The following is a 21,367-nucleotide window of genomic DNA, read 5'->3' as shown; positions in this document are numbered from 1 at the left end:
AGGCCAGCCTGAACACCTTAGTAAGACACTGCCTTAAAATGAAAAATAAAAAAGGCTGAGGATGTGGCTCAGTGGTAAAGCATCCCTGGGTTCAATTCCTAGTACCAAAAAGAGAAAAAAAAAACAAGAAATAAGAAATGACACTGCTAAGGATTGATATTAAAAGGATAATACAGGAATATTATAATAAACAACCTTGTGCCAATAAAGTTAATGGCAAAGATAAAATAGCCAAATGCCTTTAAAGACACATACTACCAAACACATTCAAGAAGAAATAAATAACCTAAATAGCTATCTGTTATAAAATAAATTTAATTTGCAGTTTAAAACTTGCTTATGAAGAAAGCACCAAGAGACAGCTGGGCTGAGATATGAGATAGGGGTGGTCATTAGCACTGAGGAGGTAGAGGAAGTCATGGATCGGAAGAAACTTCTTAGAAAGTATTATAAGGCTGGGCATATGGCTCAGACCACATGAGGCCCTGGGTTCAATCCTCAGCTCTGGAAAAAGAGAAAGGGGGTGGGGGGAAGCATAGCAGAATCCTAGAGATTCCCTAGTGCTAAAGAAGAAAGTTTAAAAGTCTTTTCCCATCCCTAGCACTGCAAAAAATACAACAAGATTTTAGCTGAGATAGCACCATTTCATGGAGCTTTCTTGTACTTTTAAATCTTGATTTCTAGCCCTTCCTCCTTAGTAAATGAAAGTTAGAATGCCAAATTGAGTGCTTTAATGTACTAAGGGATTTTAATATAGTCCAAATGGCAGGGAAACGGGACACTAAATTGGGAGAGATAAATAATGAGGTAATGTAGATCTTGGATTCAATACATACAATAAAATGTATGAATGTACCACTGAATGATTTTGACAGTACATACACCTGTGCAACTCAAGCCTCTACATGTATACAGAATGCTTTCAACACTCCAGAAGTTTCCCTTACTTCACCAGGACAGGTAATTCCTCCTCTAGTCCCTGGAGACCGGCACCATTCTGTCTGCTGCTCTCCATACTAAAAAAAAAAAAAAAAAAAAAAAAAAATCTCTTAGAGGCTGGGCTGTAGCTCAGTGCTCTCAATGGTAGAACGCTTGCCTAGCATATGTGAGGCCCTGGTTCCATTCTTAGCACTGCAAAAAAAAGAGAATTTTAAAATCTTTTAAACTTGTGGGTTATTCAAAGAAAGTATGGATGATCAGGTGGCAGGATCAGGGATGGGGAATATGAGTCTGAATGCTGCTTAAGATCATTTATTCCATGTAATTTTAAAATCAAGTCAAATAAAGCAGCTTCTCTTCTCCACCAAAGAGAAGTTTTGCAAGAGTTGACCTCCAGCCTTCAGGGTCTTCCTGACTAGGGAAGAGGGAGGATTTGTTTAACCACTTTGTTCTTTCCTTTTTAACCTGTTTGTATTTAACCAGAACCCTGTTAGGCATTTTAATAACCTTTTTGTTGTTGTTGACTTAAGTAAGAGATGAACTTTAGATATATGTCCAAACTCCAAAGTTTAGGTTCCTTGCACCCTAAGTCTCTACCGACACACACACCCCCACCTCTTCCCAGAGTGGCTTTGCAGGATTCTTCCAGCCGTGGGAAAGGAATGTAATTTTGGACCCAGGAGAGGGAAGGGCCAGCAAGTGGGGTAGCTGTCCGCACCTGTCTCCAGGCCTGAGGTCATCCACCTGCCCAGTCACAGTGCCCCAGGCAGAGATTCCCCTCCCCGCGGTCCTCTGCCAGACCTTTTGGCTGCTGCATAAATCACCCGACCCGACCTGGGTGAGTGCCCGGGTTGGGCCTGCTTCCCCACCCCCTCCCTGGAAAGGAAAGGCCCAGGCAACTTCGGTTTGAGACCCACAGGACCCAATTTCCCAACCGCGGGAAGCCGGAAGGAGATCGATTGCCCCGTGCCCAATCGTGCCCAATCCTGTGCCCTGGGATCGCTTCCCACAGGCCCTGGCGCCCACAGCAGAGCTCCGCACCAGGAACAAGGCAAGCTCAGCCTGCAGCTTCCCCGTGTCTCGCTATCGCTGGCGCTTCTGTGATCGTTGCCCCGAGGCTGCAGGGGCACTACCAGATTGTGCAAAGACCCTGTCTCTCTGCACAAATACCCCAGGTACAGTGCGGGCCCCTGATGTTTGTCCCCTCTCTCCCCGCCCTGGCCACCCTTAGGCGGCCAGGGCAGGGGTTAGAAATGGGACATTTGGCAGCCCCCAACTTGCAGGATACAGAGATAGAGATAGAGCCTGGGGTTGAAAGTCACTATTGCAAAAGCGCTTGTCTGATCTTGAGGCTTATCTAAGACTGATAGCATGAAGGCCTTTGGAGTCTGAGCCAATATTTAACAGCCAATGAACATTCCAGATGCTAGGAGGCTGGCAGGCAGTATCTGAGTTTGAGCTGTGAGTTTAAAAAAAAAAAGTGTTTTTGAAGGAAACATTAAACCAAAGATTATTTTTCCTTTTTTCTCTGTCTTCTATTCATTTGCCCACCCATGTGGATGACTTCTTAGCTCAAAGCAGATATAAGACAGAAGCATGAAATTGCAGGAAATTTTTATCAGCACTGGAAGCCCGCTCACTCAAGGAAGACTTGGGGAAAGAGGAAAGTTGCCTTTCACATGGGATGCTTATCTGATGTGTTTTTTTTTTTCCTGGATAATTTTTCTTTTTCTTCTCCCAGTTCACTCATCACCATCTCTGGCCTAAAGTCCCAGCATAGAATGTTCCTTGCCTGTGTTCAAGACTCTTTGCCAAACTGGCACCATGCCTTCTTAGGAAGCAAGACATAGCAGAGGGGCTGTTGGTTCCTCCACCACTTGTACCTTGCTAATGTCCTTTTACCACCCCTTCCATTGCCTGTTTTTTTCTTCTTTTTTTAAAATAATTTTTTAATTGTAAATGGACATAATGCCTTTATTTTATTTATTTTTATGTGGTGCTGAGGATCAAACCCAATATCTCACACGTGGTTGGCAAGCACTCTACCACTGAGCTGCAACCCCAGCCCCCAGCATTGCCTGATTTTGAAAATGGATGTTAGGAGGTATTTTTTTGAGGGGGAGGGAGTTATGCTGGGTATTGAACCCCAGGGCCTAGCACATGCTAGGCAAGTGCTCTACCACTGAGCTACACTCAGCCCTGGATATTAGTTCTAATTCAGTGTATTATCATTGGTGAACATATTTCTAAAAATGTAGATCAGGAAGGTCCTGGCCTCCAAGGGGGATCAATAGCACCGACAGATGGGTAAGGGGGAACAAGCAAGAGAAGGTGACCTGCAGACACCCAAGTCAGCCACCAATGAGAGAATTGCCCGCCCCTGACCTACTTTGGGGACCAGGGTGCTGGCATAAAGGGTGGCCTTGCACTATCTGAACAGCCAGCTCTGCTTTCTGAGGGTCACTAGCACCAAGGTGTGGATACTTTTTTTCTTCTTTATAAAAAAGAAAATCCCACTGGTAAGTTGACTGAAGCTGTCTCGTGTTATCTCTTATCAGCTCTTTCTTCCTCCTACATGTCTCCTCCTGTCACATTGCCTATCTTGTTCTGACTTTGGGAAAGTATGCCTTGCCTTTCCAGTTCTAATGAAACAGGTGGCAAGTGCAGTGGCATATGCCTGTAATCCCAGCTACTTGGGAGGCTAAGGCAGGAGGATGACAAGTTTGAGGCCAGCCTGGGCAGCTTAGCGAGAACCTGTCTCAAAATAAAACTTTAAAAGGACTGGGGGTATAATTCAGTGGTAAACTGCTTGCCAAGCATGTGCACGGTCCCAGGTTTAACCCCCAGTAATTGAAAAAAAAAAAAGGCATATCTCAGAGAGATTTCAGGTTCACTTCCAGAACACTGCAATAGAGTAAATTGTCTAATAATAAAAGTTATGTTTAGGACTGGGGCTGTAGCTCAGTGCAAAGTGCTTGCCTAGCATGTGTGAGACACTGGGTTCAATCCTCAGCACCACATAAAAATTAAAAAATAAAATAAAGGCATTTTGTCCATCTACAACTACAAAAAAAAAAAAGTTACGTTTACGAACAGGGCACAGTGACTCATGCCTATCATCCCAGCAGCTCAGGAGGCTGAGGCAGGAGGATTGCAGGATCAAAGCCAGCCTCAGCAACTTATGGAGGCTCTAAGCAACTTAGCAAGACCCTGTCTCAAATAATAATAATAATAATAATAATAATAATAATAATAATGGGCTGGGGATGTTACTTAGTGGTTAAGCAGCCCTGGGTTTAATCCCTGGTACCAAAAAAAAGTTATGTTTAAAATATCCAGTATTCTATTAAGTGTGAAATAGCATTATGCTTAAAATGTGCATAGCTTAATTTAAAATATTTTATTGCTAAAAAAATGTTCAGTATTATCTGAACTGTTAGAACAAAACCAATAGGTTTGTTCCACTCAGGGTGTCACAAACTTTCAATTTGTAAAAATGCAATATCTGCAAAATACCATAAAACAAGCTATATGTGTAGTCTGTATTGGGTTTTAAAACAGGTGTGGTGCTGAATTTGGTCTATGCAATTACATTTCATCTGATCTCTGTTACCTTCAATAGGTCTCTCCCACGACAATGTCTTCCATTAAGATCGAGTGTGTTTTGCCAGAGAATTGCCGATGTGGTGAGTCTCCAGTATGGGAAGAATCATCCAACTCTCTGCTCTTCGTAGACATTCCTGCAAAAAAGGTGTGCCGTTGGAATTTGCTCACCAACCAAGTGCAGCGAATGACCGTGGGTAAGGATGAAGTTTGCCCTCACATCTTTACAGTTAGGGGAGGGATGGTCTCCTTGTTTGTCATTCCCCTGGGATTCTTGTTAAAGCATACTTAATGTGCTTCAAGACCTTTTCGATTGTCACATTCTCTGTGTCAGAGTTCTGTGTTCTCTCACTTTGACCCAGAAGTAAATTATGGATCATCAATGCTTCCCTCATCCACTTAAAAAGTGAGGGGCATATTCACAGTTTTGTTTGATTGGTTGTTTTTTTCTTTTTGCAGTGTTGGGGAGGGAACCCAGGGCCTAGTGCGTGCTAGGCAAGTGCTCTACCACTGAGCTGCACCTCCAGGCCTCCAGTTTTGTTTTGCTGTGGAGGAACTATAGTAGCTATCTTCCCTTAACATCTTTAGATAACAGCACTGAAAATTGGAAGACTTGGTTAGTGATACTTCAAAGGCCACCTATCTTAATTTTCAAAATAATAAAAAAATAAAAAACATATCCCTTCTGTGAGTGTGAAAATAAGAGTTTCTGAACTTCAAAATCATCAACCAAGACTAACTTTGATCACTGCACAAATGTAGAATTCCTGATGGAATTTCATGTGCCTTTCAGTGTGATACCATTTAGGTCCCTGCACTTTCCAGAGAAGGAGTTTATTGCTTTCTGTGGCCCAAGGCAATGAGCTGGTGTAATTATCAAAAGAGAAAGAAGTTTCTTGTTTTCATTATTGTGTTCATGGGAAAAGATATCAGGAATTCCTGTAACCTTGGGAATTCCTGATTTCTGCCCATGAATTCAGTTGGAAAACTGAAACTTTCTGGGCAGGGAGTGTGGGGGTGGTGATGGGAATGGACCCCTTTCACATGCTAAGTATGCACTCTGCTACTGAGCTACACCCCAGCCTGGAAGCAGCCTTTTAATTCTCCTAGGGAATATGACTGCTGCTTGGGGCAAAATGACTGTGACCTGGAGGATGGAGGGAATTGCCTTCCCTAGTTCTCTTTTTTTCTTTTCTTTCTTTCTTTCTTTCTTTTTTTTTTTTTTTTTTTTTTTTGATACCAGGTATTGAAGCCAGGGGTGCTTAACTACTGAGCCACATTCCCCAGTCCTTTTTTGTATTTTATTTAGAGATAGGGTCTCACTGAGTTTCTTAGTGCCTTGTTAAGTTGCTGAGGATGGCTTTGAACTAGCAATCCTCTTGCCTCAGCCTCCTGAGCTGCTGGGGTTACAGGCATGCACCATCACACCCAGCCCCTAGTTCTCTTTTCCAGTATGTACACATGTCTACCCCTCATCTGTAAAGCACTCCACCCCAAACCATGAAAAGGGCTTGTGATGTCAGCAGTTGCTTGGTCTTAGTCTATAGAATAAGATCCTTGAGGAGGGTCTGACCCTCCTAATAGTGTCCTGCACATTCCTTGGTACCCTCAATAACTTGACTTGATCTTTGAGCAGGGTTTTGAACTAAGAGAGCCCAGTACTCTACACCAATTGATTAGGTGTTTAGGAAATGTTTTCAAAATAAATTCTAATAAATTCATTTCCTTTGACTTCTCTCCATAGTAACTCATCTCTCCACTTTAAAATATATATAAAAAATAGCTGATCCCCAGCACTGCAAAAAAAAAAAAAAGCTTTGTTATACATGGAAAAATATTAAACCCAGAAAAATCTAAATTTTAAAAATACAAAATATAGTAACATAATGAAGAGGTGTTACTATATTATCACTACATCTACATTTCTGCTATTTTTACCATGTTTATCTCCCAAACAAGATTTGAGAAGCAATGTTCAGTTAGATACGGAAAAATATCTGGGGGTAAAACTCAGTGGTAGAGCACTTCCCTAGCATGCTCGAAGTCCTGAGTTCCATCCCAGCACTGAAAAAGACAAGTATTGTATCGAAGAAGAGAGATGTCACAAAACCTATTTTCTGGAACTAAAGTTCAAGTCTCCAAATTTCCTGGAAGTCAGGCAAATTGAGTATCACTCACTCTATGTGGACTCTTTTGGTACCCCGAGATTAGGGACTCACTCTGTAGATTTGAGGTAGTGCCTGCCCAGGTGTATTGAGGCTGCAGTGATTTTTTTTGTTTTGTTTTGTTTTGGTGCAGGGTCTTGAACCCAGGGCCTCATGCATGCTAGGCAAGCACTCTACCATAGAGCCACATGCCCAGCCTCAGTTGCTGTGGTTTGACTTCTCTTCTCCCCTGAGCCTGGGAGCTTTCAAAGGAGTTGGATCATATTCACCTTCCTATCTTTGCTACCCAAAACAGCATATAGAGTTCATGCTCAAAAAAATATATTGAGTTATGTAGCCTTTGCTATTCAACAGGAGGAAGAGAACGCTCCCATTATCAAAATCAGTAGAGTCCTTCTTTAAGAGATGTCAGGTAACATCATGGCCTCAGTGTGCTGCTTAGCCACTGGACTGTTTGTTGTCTTCTAACTATTGCTTTTGCCTCTACAGATACCCCAGTCAGCTCAGTGGCCCTCCGCCAGTCAGGAGGCTATGTCGCCACAGTTGGAACAAAGTTCTGTGCTTTGAACTGGGAGGATCAATCAGTAGTTGTGCTGGCTACAGTGGATAAAGACAAGAAAAATAATCGATTCAATGATGGGAAGGTGGATCCCGCTGGGAGATACTTTGCTGGTATGGTTTTTTTCTAGCATCTGCTTGCTGAGATTTGAAGGAAACACTATGACTTGGAAAGTTCTCACTGCTGTAGTAGTCAAAGTGTTATTCAAGAGGGTCTTAGATTTTGTTTGTTTGTTTTGTTTTTGTGGTGCAGGGGATGAAACCTAGGACCTCAGACATGCTAGGCAAGCAAGCACTCTACCACTGAGCTACATCCCCAGTCCCTTTAAATTGGAAATAATTTCAATTTTACAGAGCTAGTGCCACTGTGCATGCTGTAATCCCAAATACTCAGGAGGCTGAGGCAGCAGAAAGTTAAAGGTCAGTCTGGGCAACTTAGCGAGGTTGTCTTAAAATAAAAATAAAAAGGGCTTGGGGTGTAGTTTAATAATAGAGCACTTGCCTAGCACGTGTGAAACCCTGATTTTAATCCCCAGTACCACACACAAAAACAAATTTACAGGAAAAATGTAATAATACTAAAACAACTGTACACCTTTTGCCTAAAATCACCTGCTAACATTTTGTTCCTCTTCCTTTAACATTTGCTCTGTCTAAACTTAACTATCTCCAGAATCATTTGAGAATATGTTGCATATAAATCATGAGTCTTTACCCCTAGACTACTTGAGTGTGAATTTCCCAAGAAAAATAATATATTCTTCCAACGTGAAGAAGTTTAACATTGATTCAATAACTTTATCTGATGTACTGTCTATATTTTAGTTATGTGAATTGACCAAATATCCTTTATAGAATTTTTTGGGCTGTGAGTATAGCTGAGTAGTGGAGGGAGTACCTAAGCATGCCAAGGCCCTGGGTTCAATCCCCAGCAGCACACACACAAAAAGAATTTTTCTCCTTTTAATAAAGGATCAAATCTGGGATAGTGTGTTAGACTTTCTTGCCTTATCTTTTCATCCTCTAATCTGGAACACTTCCATGGGCTTTCTTTGTTTTTTATGGCATTACCATTTTTAAAGGATTCAGTCCCACCTAACTCCCCCAACACTTTTTTTAATAGAACATTCTTCATTTTGTAGTAATCTGATGTTTCCTTGTGATTAGTTTAATGTTATTCACTCTTGGCTGGAATACTGTGTAAGTGATGTTCTGTCCTCAGAGTATCTCATGTGGAGGCACATGATGTCCCTCTGCCCCTCATTGGTGATGTTAATTTTAGTCACCAGGTTAAGGTCCTGTCAGATTTCTCTATTTCATAGTAAGTGTGTTTTGTTTTGTTTTGTTTTGTTTTGCTTTGCTTTGTTTTGTGGGTTTGTGTGTATGACAGTAGGGATTGAACCCAGATGTGTTCTGCCACTGAGCCACATCCCTGGCCCTTATTTATTTATTTAGAGACAGGGTCTTACTATGTTGCCCAGGCTGGCCTTGAACTTGTGATCCTCCTGTCTCAGCCTCCCAAGTAGCTGGGATTACAGTTATGTACCTCTGCACCTGTCTACAATAACTGTTTTTTTACTGCATTTTTTTTTTGGTACCAAGCATTGAATCTAGGGACATGAAACCACTGAGCCACATCCTCAGCTCTTTATTTTATTTTATTTAGAGACAAGGTCTCACTGAGTTGGTTAAGGCCTTGCTAAATTTCTGAGGCTGGCTTTGAACTCCGAGATCCTCCTGCCTCAACCTCCCTCTCAAGCAGCTGGGATTACAAGCATGCGCCACCACACCCATGCCCAGCTTCACTGCAATTTATAAGCAGTTTGTAGGATTTGTTAGTTATATCACTATGTAGCAAATTACCCTGAAAGTTAGTGGCTTAAAATAACAAATACATATTATCACACGTATTTTCTGAAGGTCAAGAATGTGGGTGTAGCTAGATGATTCTGTTTCATTCTGTCTCATGAACTTGTAATCAAGCTGTCAGCTGGGGATGGATTCTCTGAAGGAACTTGGAGGATTTGCTTCCAGGTTCACTCACATAGGGGTGGACAAGAGGGAATCTTCAATTTCTTACTACATGGGTATTTCCATAGGACTGTTTAAGACAGACTTCCCCTAGAGCTAGTGATGAGGGGCAGGGGAGAAAAACATGCAGGATGAAAGCTATAGTCTTATAACAAATCCTAGAAGTGATATATTATCGTTTCTGCTGTCTGATATGGATCACACAGACAATGATGGATGGAGAGGTCTACACAAGAGTGTTAATACTGAGAGGCAGGGATCATTTGGACCTATCTTGAAGCCAAATCCCAGCTACTTGGAAGGCTAAAGCAGAAAGATCACAAGTTTCAGTCCAGCCTGGGCAACTTAGTGAGACCCTGCTTCAAAATAAGAAATAAAAAAGGTCTGGGCATGTAGCTCAGTGGTAGAGTGTCCCTAGGTTCAATCTCTAGCACTGAAAAAGAAAGTTAGGTTTCTTGAGGCTGGATGCAACATGGAGAGATACTTTAAATCCAAGCAAATACTCTGGTACTCATCCAAATTGCTCTGGTACTCATCCAAATTGCTCTGTTAAGTCATTGTTAATTCTTGTTTGAACCAATCTTGACTATGATGGCTGCAGAATGACTTCTATTCAGCTTTGAAAAAATTTTAGTTAACAGTTTCAAATTAGATATTGCACTTCAGACATATACCTTACATCATTAACAACCTTATAAATTAGCCAAAGTTGATCTTCGTCCCTGATATTTCCACCTTCCCACGCTGTCCCTTCATGGCTGTTGATGACACTATCCTGGCTCCATTCACTGTCACCATGGAAGGCACATGAGATCTGAGCAGCTGGCTGTAAAATGTTCCCCAACTTCCTGGACTTTATATGACCATAGATATTGTGCAGGGCAGGTTGAAAGGTTAAAGATGAAAAGCCACTAGAAGCCCTTCTGCCAGTAATTGCTTGAAGATAAAGAATTATAATTGGATCTTTTTTTTTTAATTTTTTATTGTTGGCTGTTCAAAACATTACATAGTTCTTGATATATCATATTTCACAATTTGATTCAAGTGGGTTATGAGCTCCCATTTTTACCCCATATACAGATTGCAGAATCACATCAGTTACACATCCATTGATTTACATATTGCCATACTAGTGTCTGTTGTATTCTGCTGCCTTTCCTATCCTCTACTATATAATTGGATCTTCCTAATGAAGTCAATTTTTTTCTCTCTCCCTTATGCCTAGAAGTTTACAGTTCTGTGATACTTTATGAGAAAAAAGATATCTTCTAAGGCCTGAGTTTTGCTTTGTTTTGCTGTCCTCAATACTGGGGATTGAACCCAGGGGGGTTCACTTGATCCCTAAGCTACAATCCCAGCCCTTCTTATGTTTTTATTTTGAGACAGGCTCTGTCCAAGTTGCTTAGGGCCTCACTAAGTTGCTGAGGGTGGTCTCAAATGCAGTCCTCCTATCTCAGCCTTCCAAGCTACCAGGCCCATCCTGAGACCTGAGTTCTTAATCTGGAGTCTCTGGGTCATCAGAAAACCCCTGAAAATTATGTCATCATGGTTGTACCTACTGGTGGTATGCACTGCCAGAAGCACCTGGGGACATTTTTCAAGAGAAGGGTCATAGTTCTCAGCAGGTGCTTAGAAATGTCTCAGGCCCAGAAAAGAGACATCTGACAGTCTAGAAGGAGTCTCCTGGTGATCATACCCTGGAAGTATCACCACACCCAAGGTCTGACATGTCTGTGCTCATTACTACATGGTAAAGCACACACCAGGTTATTCTCTCTCAATAAGGAAAAGCCCTTTCCAAGGAGGCCTTTCACATTCATGTTCCAGGCATCTCTTCCTGTGAGACAGATAGTGTAGATGAATATTCATGAAACAAACTCAAATGTCCTATAACAAGAAATTGCTCTGTGATCATCCTTCTTCCCAGGATTGGAAGAACTACCTGGTCTTGCTTGCTATTCAGGTTTCCCATTTATAATTCATTTTCCTCCTCTAACTTGCTTTTCTTTCAGATGATATATGATACAGTAGGTGAGCTTTCCAGTTTCTTCATTATAGTCAGATTCTGCTCTGTTCCCTGAGGTCACACTCAAGTTCAGAATATCGAATAATGACTACAATAAATAAAATATTCTATATGCATTTGAGAAGAATGTGTCTTCTGTTGTTGGATGGAGTGTTCTACAGATATCAATTAGATTCAATTGGCTGAGGGTATTCCATTCTTCTATGTCTTTACTGATTTTATATCTACTTGTATCTATTACTGAGAAAAGAATGGTGATAGTCTCCAACAATAATTCTATATTTTTTCTATTTCTCCTTTCACTTCTGACTTTTTCTATGTGTGTGATGCTGGGGATTGAACACAGGGCCATGTGCATGCGAGGCAAGTATTCTACCAACTGAGCTAGATCCCCACTTCTGACTTTTGCTTTGCGTATTTTGAAGCTCTGTTGTTAAGCACACACACGTTTAGGATTACTATATATTCTTAGTAAACTGACCATTTTAAATATTTAGTTCCTTTCTTTGTCTCTGAAATCATTATTCCCCTATGTGTAATGTGTCATTTTTCTTTCATTGCTTACAAATTTGATTTTAATTTTCAGCAATTTGATTATGTGTCTAAGCATGCATTTATCCTGGTTTGGAGTTGCTCACCTTCTTTTTCAAAATGCCTTTATTTCATTTGTTTATTTTTATGTGATGCTGAGGATCAAACCCAGTGCCTAACATGTGTTAGGCAAGTGCTCTACCACTGAGCCACAACCCCAGCCCTCGCTCACCATTTTATTTTTATACCAGGTATTAAACCCAAGGGCACTTAACCACTGAGCCACATCCTCAGCCCTTTTTGTATTTTATTTAGAGACAGGGTCTCACTGAGTTGCTTAGGGCCTCAATGAGTTGCTGAGGCTGGCTTTGAATTTACAATCCTCCTTCCTCAGCCTCCAGGATTACAGGTATGTACCACCATGCCAGGCTTGCTCACATTCTTGGATCTATAGTTTTATGCTTTTCCCCAAGCGTGGTGGGGGCGGTGATGCATTAGCCTTTTTGTTCCATTGATCCCTGAGGCTCTGTTCCTTTTTCTTCCAATATTTTTTCTCTTCCTCTCCGGTTCAGATTGTATAATATTTGCAGGGGATGGGGAGCTGGGGATTGAACTTAGGGCCTTGCACATGCTAAGCATACTATCTACCACTGAGCTATTCCCCTAGTCCCAGATAGTATAATTTCTATTTGTCTATCATCAGGAACACTGATTCTTTTCTGTCATCACTATTTTGCTATTGAGTCAATCCTAAAATTTTCAGTTCTAAGCTGGATGTGGGGATGCATACCTATAGTCCCTGCTACTTGGGAGTCTAAAGCAGGTAGATTACTTGAGCCCAGGAGTTTGAGGCCAGTCTGGACAAAATAAAAAAAAATCAGTCTCAAAAAAATCATTTCTTAAATCTTCATTTGGTTATTCTTTATATCTTGTATGTCCTTGCTGATATTTTCAATTTTGAGTTTTGTTTGAAGACTGTTTTTGAGTTGTAGTAGTCTTTGTGAAATAATTCCAACATCTGCCATATCATTTTCAGCATCTGTTGATTGTAGTTTCCTATGTGAGTTTATTTCCATGTCTCTTTATGTTACCAAGTGTATTAGTCAGTTTTCTGTCACTATAACAAAATATCTGAGGGAATCAACTTGTAAAGAGAAAAGTTTTTGGATCTGGAGTTGTAATTTAATGGTAGAGCGCTTGCCTAGCATGTGTGAAGCACTGGGTTTGATCCTCAGCACCACATAAAAATAAATAAAAGCGTTGTGTCCATATATAACTAAAGAAAATTTGTAAAAATTTAAAAAGAAGAGAAAAATTTTATTTGGGCACACAGTTTTGGAGGTCCCAGTTCATGACCCATTGTTTTGAGTCTCTGGTGAAGCAGCTCATCATAGTAGAAATGCATAACACAGCAAACTGCTCACCTCCTGAGTCAAGAAGCAAAGAGTGACTAGACCAGCCAGGGTCCCACAATCCCCTTCAAGGGCACCCCCCACCCCATTACCTAAGGACTTCCCATGAGACCTCACCTCCTAAAGATCCACAGCACCTCCTAGTAGCACCACCCTAGGGACCAAGCCTGTTACACATGGACCTTTAAGGACATCCAATACCCAAACTATAGTATCAAATCATCTTCTGTTGTATCTTAGACATTTTGAATATGAGAAGCCCCTGAGTCCTGTTTAAATCCTATAGAACATGTTGTTATAATTGTCTTAGCAGGCACTATATATGTTTAGGGTAAGACCACAAATTCCAACATGCTTTCTATTAGGTACTATGAGCATCTGTCCCATATGTGTGCCTGTCAGTAATCGGTCTGGTATAGAAGGTCCATTGGCTTCACTCCAAAAATCTTTTTTGTTGTTTTTGTTGGTGGTGGTTCTGGAAATTGAACACAAGAAGGTTCTACCTCTGTGCTACATCCCAAGCCCCTCTTTTTTGTTTTATTTTGAGGCAGGGTCTCACTAAGTTGCCCAGGCTGGCCTTGAACTTGTAATCCTCCTGCCTCAGCCTCCTAAATAGCTGGAATTATACCACGCTGGGCCCCAAATCTTTAATATACTGATTAGAATCCAATACATGTATGTACAAATTGGGGGTGAGCCTAGGCGTTCCTAAATAGCTTTGGAGGATTGCATTCCTCAGCAACTGCCTCTTTATTATCTCTCAGTACTTTCCAGTTTCCTGGAGCTCTCCTTTTCATTTCTCTAGCCAGAAACCACCCATTTCTATGATGATGCTGCCTATGGGGCCAAGCAGCAAAAGGACAGAGAAGAAAAGAATTTAAAAGCAAAGGGTTTAAAAAAGAATCAAAGTGAAAGTGCTTGGCATGCAGCATAACCAAATGGAAAGGAATATCCCCTTCTTTCAGAGTTTTGATTCCTGTAGTTTCCTATTTCTGGCCACTCTGCTGTTGCTACCCCTGCTAGCAAACTGTCTAGAGACTGGTGCATGAGAAAAAGGAGAAAACAGAATGGAAAATAACCCAGGTGCTTCTTCCATGCCCTCTGAGCTTCAAGATTTTCCTTTTCTTGACCAGGCATGGTGGTATATGCCTGTAATCCCAGTGACTAAGGAGGCTGAGGCAGGAGAAGAATAAGGTCAGCTTTAGCAACTTAGCAAGGCCCTAAGCAACTTAGTAAGACCCTTCAAAATAAAAATTAGGGGACTGGAATTGTAGCTCAGTGGTAGAGAGCTTGCCTAGTATGTGTGAGGCACTGGGTTCAATTCTCTGCACTGCATATAAATAAATGAATAAAATAAATGTCCATCAACAACTAAAAATATACTAATAAATAAATAAAAATATAAGGGCTGGTGATGTAGCTCAGTGGTAAAGCACTTGCCTAGCATGCACAAGGCCTCAGGTTCTATCCCTAGTGATACATAAATAAATAAATAAATAAATAGCTGTACCATGCATGTTGTCCAGGTTTTAGAGTTGTTCTCAGTAGGAGAAAATGAAGTTGGCACATGTCTACCCCATCTTATTAGGAATCGGGATGTCTCAGCATAATTTTTTCTTAATACCTTTATTTTATTTGTATGTGGTGCTGAGGATTGAACCCAGTGCCTCACACATGCTCTACCACTGAACCACAACCCCAGACCCTCAGCATAGATTTAATTTGCATTATAAGCAAGGTATTTGTCATTTTTAAAAATGTAAAACCTAAATTTGGTGTAGTGGTGCTTGTCTATAGTCCCAGTGACTCAGGAGGCAGAGTCAAGAAAATTGCAAGTTTAAGGCCAGCTCAGCAATTTAGGGAGACCTTCAACAACTTAATGAAACCCTGCCTGAAAAAATAAAGAGTGAGGCATGGTGTCTCATGCCTGTAATTCCAGTGACTTAGGAGGCTGAGGCAAGAGGATCACAAGTTCGAGGTCAGCCTCAGCATCTTAGTGAGGCCCTAAGCAACTTAATGAGACCCTGTCTCAAAAAATAAAGGGCTGGGGATATGGCTCAGTGGTTAAGCACCATTGAGTTCCATCCCCAGTACCAAATAAATAAATAGGGCTGGGGATTTAGCTCAATAGAGCACCCCTGGGTTCAATCCTTAGTACCACAAAAAAGTAAATATATATGCATATATACATATATATGATGTGTATCCCAACTTGAGATGTATAGTAATTTCCTGGTTTATTTTTTTAAGATTATTTATTTTTTATTTGGTACCAGGGATTGAACCCAGGGGCGATTAACCACTGAGCCACATCCCCAGCCCTTTTTATTTTTATTTTTTTAAGATGCACACCTATGGGGCTGGGGATGTGGCTCAAGCGGTAGCGCGCTCGCCTGGCATGCATGTGGCCCGGGTTTGATCCTCAGCACCACATACAAACAAAGATATTGTGTCCACCGAAAACTAAAAAATAAATATTAAAATTCTCTCTCTCTCTCTCTAAAAAAAAGATGCACACACACACACACACACACACACATACACTCCTTTTCTTTTTTTAAATATTTTTAGATGTTATGAACCTTTATTTTATTCATTTATTTGTATGTGGTGCTGAGAATCGAACCTAGGGCCTCACACATGCTAGGCAAATGCTCTTACTACTGAGCCACAACCTCAGCCCCTATTTTTATTTCTATTTTTTTTATTTTGAGACAGGGTCTCTCTAAGTTGCTTAGGGCCTCACTAACTTGCTGGGGCTGGCTTGGAATTTGCAATCCTCCAGCCTCAGCCTCCCAGCCCACTGGAATTAGAGGCGTGTGCTACTATACCTGGCAATTCCCTTGATTTAAACACTGGAAAGGATCTCTGATGAGAAAGAATGGTGTTGTGCATGGAATGAGATACTGTGGGGCCCAGCTCAGTGCTCTTTGGTTTTTGTAGGTACCATGGCCGAGGAAACAGCCCCAGCAGTACTTGAGCGACACCAAGGGTCCCTGTACTCTCTCTTTCCTGACCACCATGTGAAGAAGTACTTTGACCAAGTGGACATTTCCAATGGGTTGGATTGGTCCCTGGACCACAAAATCTTTTATTACATTGACAGCCTATCCTACTCTGTGGATGCCTTTGACTACAACCTGCAGACAGGACAGATCTGTATGTACTTTATCATTATTTTTCTCAATACTTCTGGTATATTTTTCATGTTTGTGATTAGTAAGGCACCTCTTCCTCAACCCATGTGAAGAGGTCCTTACTGTCAAATACAGAATTTTCCAATGTTATTATTCCCATATAATAATGATTACACAGACTTAACTGAACTGCTAAACTGTGGCCCTCAACACAATGAAAATGTGGTCAAGATTGGCCTAATATGCATAGACCATTAATCCTTTCTTTCCACCATCATCAGAAAGGTATTCTCTGGAAAAAGAATCCTGTTCTAACAGAAGTACCTAAAGACCAATAATATAGAACAGTGTGAGATAAAAGAAAATTAGAGTTTGGTTCATAATCTTTATTTGTACTTTACATGATCATGGACTAGTACTCAGAGACAAATTAACAACTTTGAAAACAGAAAAGCAGTTACAGGTTGGTTCAATTCCATCAATGTGCTGTAAATAAGACATATTTGGAAACTAGGAAGGAAGGAATTATTTAGAAAAATCTAGAAGGGAGTCCTTGAACTGTTTGATGAAAGGTGCCAGACCAAAAGAGCAAAACCAATCATAAAAATGACTTGAAAAAAATCACAAGGCTCTCCATGCAGATTTAATCAGAGGTAAAATATTCTAGTACAGATACTTTTGCTTTGAAATATGTAGTGTTCTTTTTTATGACTGTTTTTATCCATTTTCCTTACACATGGTTTGAACATTTTTCCATTATATTTCAATCTGATTACTGTAGTGACCTGATTTTTTTTTTCCTTTGGTAAGGAGGGTTGAACACAGAAACACTTTACCACTGAGCTACATCTTCAGCCCTTTTTATTTTTTATTTTGAGAGAGGGGCTTGCTAAGTTGCTTAGACTTGTGATCCTCTTGCTTCAGTCTCCTGAGTTGCTGGGACTACAGGCATGCACCACCCAGTCCTGTACTTTTTGATGTGTGTTTTTTTGTATACCATGATCCCCCACTTTAACCAGGCAATGGGTTTCAGGATGTCCCTCCTTTCCTATGCAATTTCTTCTAATATTTAGTCTTGATTTTGGAACATGTGGTCAGGCAGAAAAAAAAATCTCATATATCTTCCTAGTTTGAGGGCACAATTTGTTCACCATTAAGTTGCTTTATAGATCTTAGACTTAATCAAAGTAGGCATTTTTGTAACTAAAACAGCAAAAGTGTAACCACAAGACTAAAGAGTATCTGAGATGGGCCTACAGGGCCTTAGTTCAGGTCAGTCTCAAAGATAACTACCTATTGATATTTTTATTAATTTATTTTATTTTTTTAAACAAATGGAGCACAACTTTTCATTTCTCTGGTTGTACATGATGTACAATCACCATGCATGCAATTATACCCATACATAGGGGTAATAATGTCCATTTAATTCTACCGTCTTCCCACACACACACACACACACACACCCTCCTCTCTGCTCGATTGATATTTTATTAAGAAGTTTACTTGGAGCTGGGCACAGTGGCCCATGCCTGTAATCCCAGCAACTCAGCAGGCTGAGGCAGAAGGATCACAACTTCAAGGCCAGCCTCAGAAATCTAGTGAGACTCTGTCTTGAAATAAAGAATAAAAAGGACTGGGGATGTAGCTCAATGGTAAAATATGCCAAGAATCAATCCCCAGTACCAAATAGTACCAAAAACAAAGAAGTTTACTTGGATTGGAGGACAAACTCAGAGGTAGAACACTTGCCTAGCATATGTGAGGCCCTGAATTCCATCCCCAGAAACACAAAAATAAAATAATTCTTTTTTTCCATCTTCTTCTGAAAGCTGAGGCACATATGTCTGTACCAAAACAAAAGGGAGTTAATTCACCCCAAATCATGTGGTAATAATCCTTTGTTCACATGCCAGACACTGGATAAGCAGAGGTGATCAGTATTTATAATCAGCTTAAGAGTTCATTGTGTGATTCTCTGTATTGAATGGCCTGTTGCTTTCTTGTGTTTTTGGTTTTGTTATTTTAACCATAGCCAACCGAAGAAGTGTTTACAAGCTGGAGAAAGATGAGCAAATCCCAGATGGAATGTGTATTGACACTGAGGGGAAGCTTTGGGTGGCCTGCTACAATGGAGGAAGAGTGATTCGTTTAGATCCTGAGACAGGTAGGCCCACAGCAAAGTGCAATCTTTGCCAAGTCTAGAAAGCACCAGATGCTAGGGACTTCATTACTAGTAAAGTTAGAGATATATTCACTGGTCTCATCTGGATGATTTTAGAAAAGGCCAAAGATATAACCCAAAATTTACAAGCAGAACTTCTTTTCCTATAGAGGTAAGTCTCTTTGCTCAAAATAAATCATCAGGGAAGGCAACTTAAATACATGGATGAGTTCTGACCTGTATGGTCTTCTTAGAACTCCACAAGGGGTCCAGAAATACTTTACAGGTTGGAATCTTTTAGAACTAAACTTCAAATAAACTATTTGGCAATTTAGGGAAAAGACTCCAAACAGTGAAGTTGCCTGTTGACAAAACAACTTCATGCTGCTTTGGAGGAAAGGATTACTCTGAAATGTATGTCACCTGTGCCCGGGATGGAATGGACTCTGAGAGTCTTCTGAGGCAACCTGAAGCTGGTGGAATTTTCAAGGTAATATAACTATTTCTTTTATTTGGGGGGTGAGGTAGAGAACTGAGTGGTGCTTTTGCATACTTTCAAAACATAATTCTAGTTGATGTGTTAAGCTTATCATGCTAGACCTAAAAGTATTTTATTTAGATTTTTTAGGCTGTTACCTAGAGTCCAGGATGATATATTTAACCTACTTTGTACAGTATTTTAAAATATTTTTGAGCTTTAGTAGTATTTGTTAGTATCCATCAAATGAATAAAATGAGCTTGGAAAACTGATGTCTGAAACATGTTTACAAGATCACTTGATTATTTTTATATCTTAAGAATATTTTCAGGGATTTTTTAACATTTATTTTTCAGGTGTAGATGGACACAACACAATGCCTTTTATTTTTAATGTGGTGCTGAGGATTGAACCCAGGTCTCACCCCTGCTAGGCGAGTGCTCTACCGCTGAGCCACAATCCCAGCCCTATTTTCAGGTTTTTGATAATTTATTTTTGCAACAGAACAAACATTGACAAAAATCACAGACTTTTTTGAGCTGAAAAGAAATGTAGAAATATAGGAATCACTTCCTTAACAGGTAGGAAGATGATAGAAATAAATTTGATGTCTCTGTGGTCCCAGAGAGTAATCCCAGAGACCCAGGAGGCTGAGGCAGGAGGATCAAGAGTTCAAAGCCAGCCTCAGCAATTTAGCAAGGCCCTGAGCAACTTAGCGTGACCCTGTCTCAAAAAAAATTTTTTTAAAACAGGCTAGGGATGTGGCTCATTGGTTAAACACCCCTGTGTTCAATGGGGAAGGAGGATGCTTTTGAAGAATATTTGTGAATTAACTTTTTTCAGAGTTTCTCTCTTTTCCAACAGATAACTGGCCTGGGGGTCAAAGGAATTGCCCCCTATCCCTACGCTGGATGAGTAACAGATTTTCCTTCATGCTGAATGAGGCTTTGAAGACAAGCAGAGAATACTGGGGCTGAAATTTCAATCTAGATTAGAAAAATGAAGCAATGATATTAACAGGGTTAAATTTTGATTTTACAATTTTGGGGTACTAGTGATTGAACTCAGGGCCTCATGCATACTAAGTACATGCTTTTTCCCCTAAGCTATAACCCTGCCACATTAATTTACATTTTTTTTTAAAGTATAGCATTTTTAACAGGGGATGTCAGGTGGTTTTGTTAACACACTCTAAGACTTTCAGTAAAAGGTCTTATAAAAATGCAAAGAGTTGTTCAACTATCAGGGGTTGGGGATGTGGCTCAAGTAGTGGCGCACTAGCCTGCCATGCATGAGGCACTGGGTTCGATCCTCAGCACCACATTAAAAAAAGATTAAATAAAGATTAAAAAAAAAAAAGAGTTGTTCAACTATCAACCAGCCTCTTAACTTTTACAAGTATCTCAGGGTGGTTGGAATGGGACCATATCTGTTCTTTATTCTGCATTCCCTACTTACTTTATCTAAAGATTCAAAAACTAATAAACAGAAACTTGATAATGATTTATTACAATTATGTTCCTTTTTGTTTTCATCATAATCTCATAAAATATACCATGAAGCTAACCTACCTTATTATTACTCTTTTGGGTTTGGTTCTGTTTGTTATTATTTTTTGCTTGTTATTACTCTTCCCATATGTTATTTTACAAACTAAAGTACTACTGGAGGATAAGACGCTAACACTCTGGCAAAATTCCTGGTTCCAACTGCCACCTACTGGATATAAAAGTAGTATGACACTTTGGAGAGCTTTGTTTTTGTTTGGTTTGATTTGGGTTTTGGTACTGGGGATTGAACCCTGGGGCACTCTACCGTTGAGCTACATCCCAGCCCTTTTTATTTTTCATTTGAAGACAGGGTCTTGCTAAGTTGCTGAGGCTGGCCTTGCACTTGTGCTCCTTCTGCCTCAGCCTCACAAGTCACTGGGATTATATGCATGCACCTCAGCATCAGGCTTGGAGAGAATTTTTTAAGTAGCTTTATTGAGTTATAATTAGGCTACACATATTTAAAGTGTACAATTTGACAAACTTGTCATGTATATGTATATATATACATATGTGTATATTTTGTCAGATATATACGCACATTAATAATACAAACACCATAAACAAGGTAATTAATCTCTCTACTACCCTCACACTTTTCTTTATGTCCCATTGTAATCATTTCTTTGATTTCTCTGTATACTTGTGTCCTATTCCCAAGAAGCCACTAATATGCTTTCTGTCACTATAAATTAGCCTTAAAATTGGGTACTGTGATCCTCAGTACCACATAAAAATAAATAAATAAAGGTATTGTGTCCAACTACACCTA

The 21,367-nt window shown here is 40.2% G+C and overlaps 1 protein-coding gene across 2 annotated transcripts; it reads left to right on the top strand.

Annotated features, from left to right (window-relative positions):
- Window positions 1-1,938: 1,938 nt before the first annotated feature.
- Rgn (regucalcin) lies at window positions 1,939-20,558 on the top strand. 2 transcript variants are annotated; one of them, XM_046420199.2, is made up of 7 exons: window positions 1,939-2,114; window positions 4,562-4,739; window positions 7,197-7,379; window positions 16,209-16,424; window positions 18,438-18,569; window positions 18,902-19,056; window positions 19,910-20,558. In XM_046420199.2, the coding sequence occupies exons 2-7, from the start codon at window positions 4,577-4,579 to the stop codon at window positions 19,958-19,960; spliced, it is 900 nt and encodes a 299-aa protein (XP_046276155.1). In that variant the 5' UTR covers window positions 1,939-2,114; window positions 4,562-4,576; the 3' UTR covers window positions 19,961-20,558. The 2 variants fall into 2 exon arrangements, with proteins under 2 accessions (XP_046276155.1, XP_046276154.1); XM_046420198.2 differs by lacking the exon at window positions 1,939-2,114 and adding an exon at window positions 3,322-3,458.
- The last annotated feature ends 809 nt before the right edge of the window (window positions 20,559-21,367 follow it).

The sequence above is a fragment of the Marmota monax genome, unplaced genomic scaffold (genome assembly GCF_021218885.2).
Source record: "Marmota monax isolate L192 unplaced genomic scaffold, Marmota_monax_Labrador192_F-V1.1 WCK01_AAM20220418_F8-fsc00225, whole genome shotgun sequence".
NCBI classification, from domain to species: domain Eukaryota; kingdom Metazoa; phylum Chordata; class Mammalia; order Rodentia; family Sciuridae; genus Marmota; species Marmota monax.
Note: the sequence above shows the minus strand (reverse complement) of the source record. Positions and strands in the feature narration are given on the sequence as shown.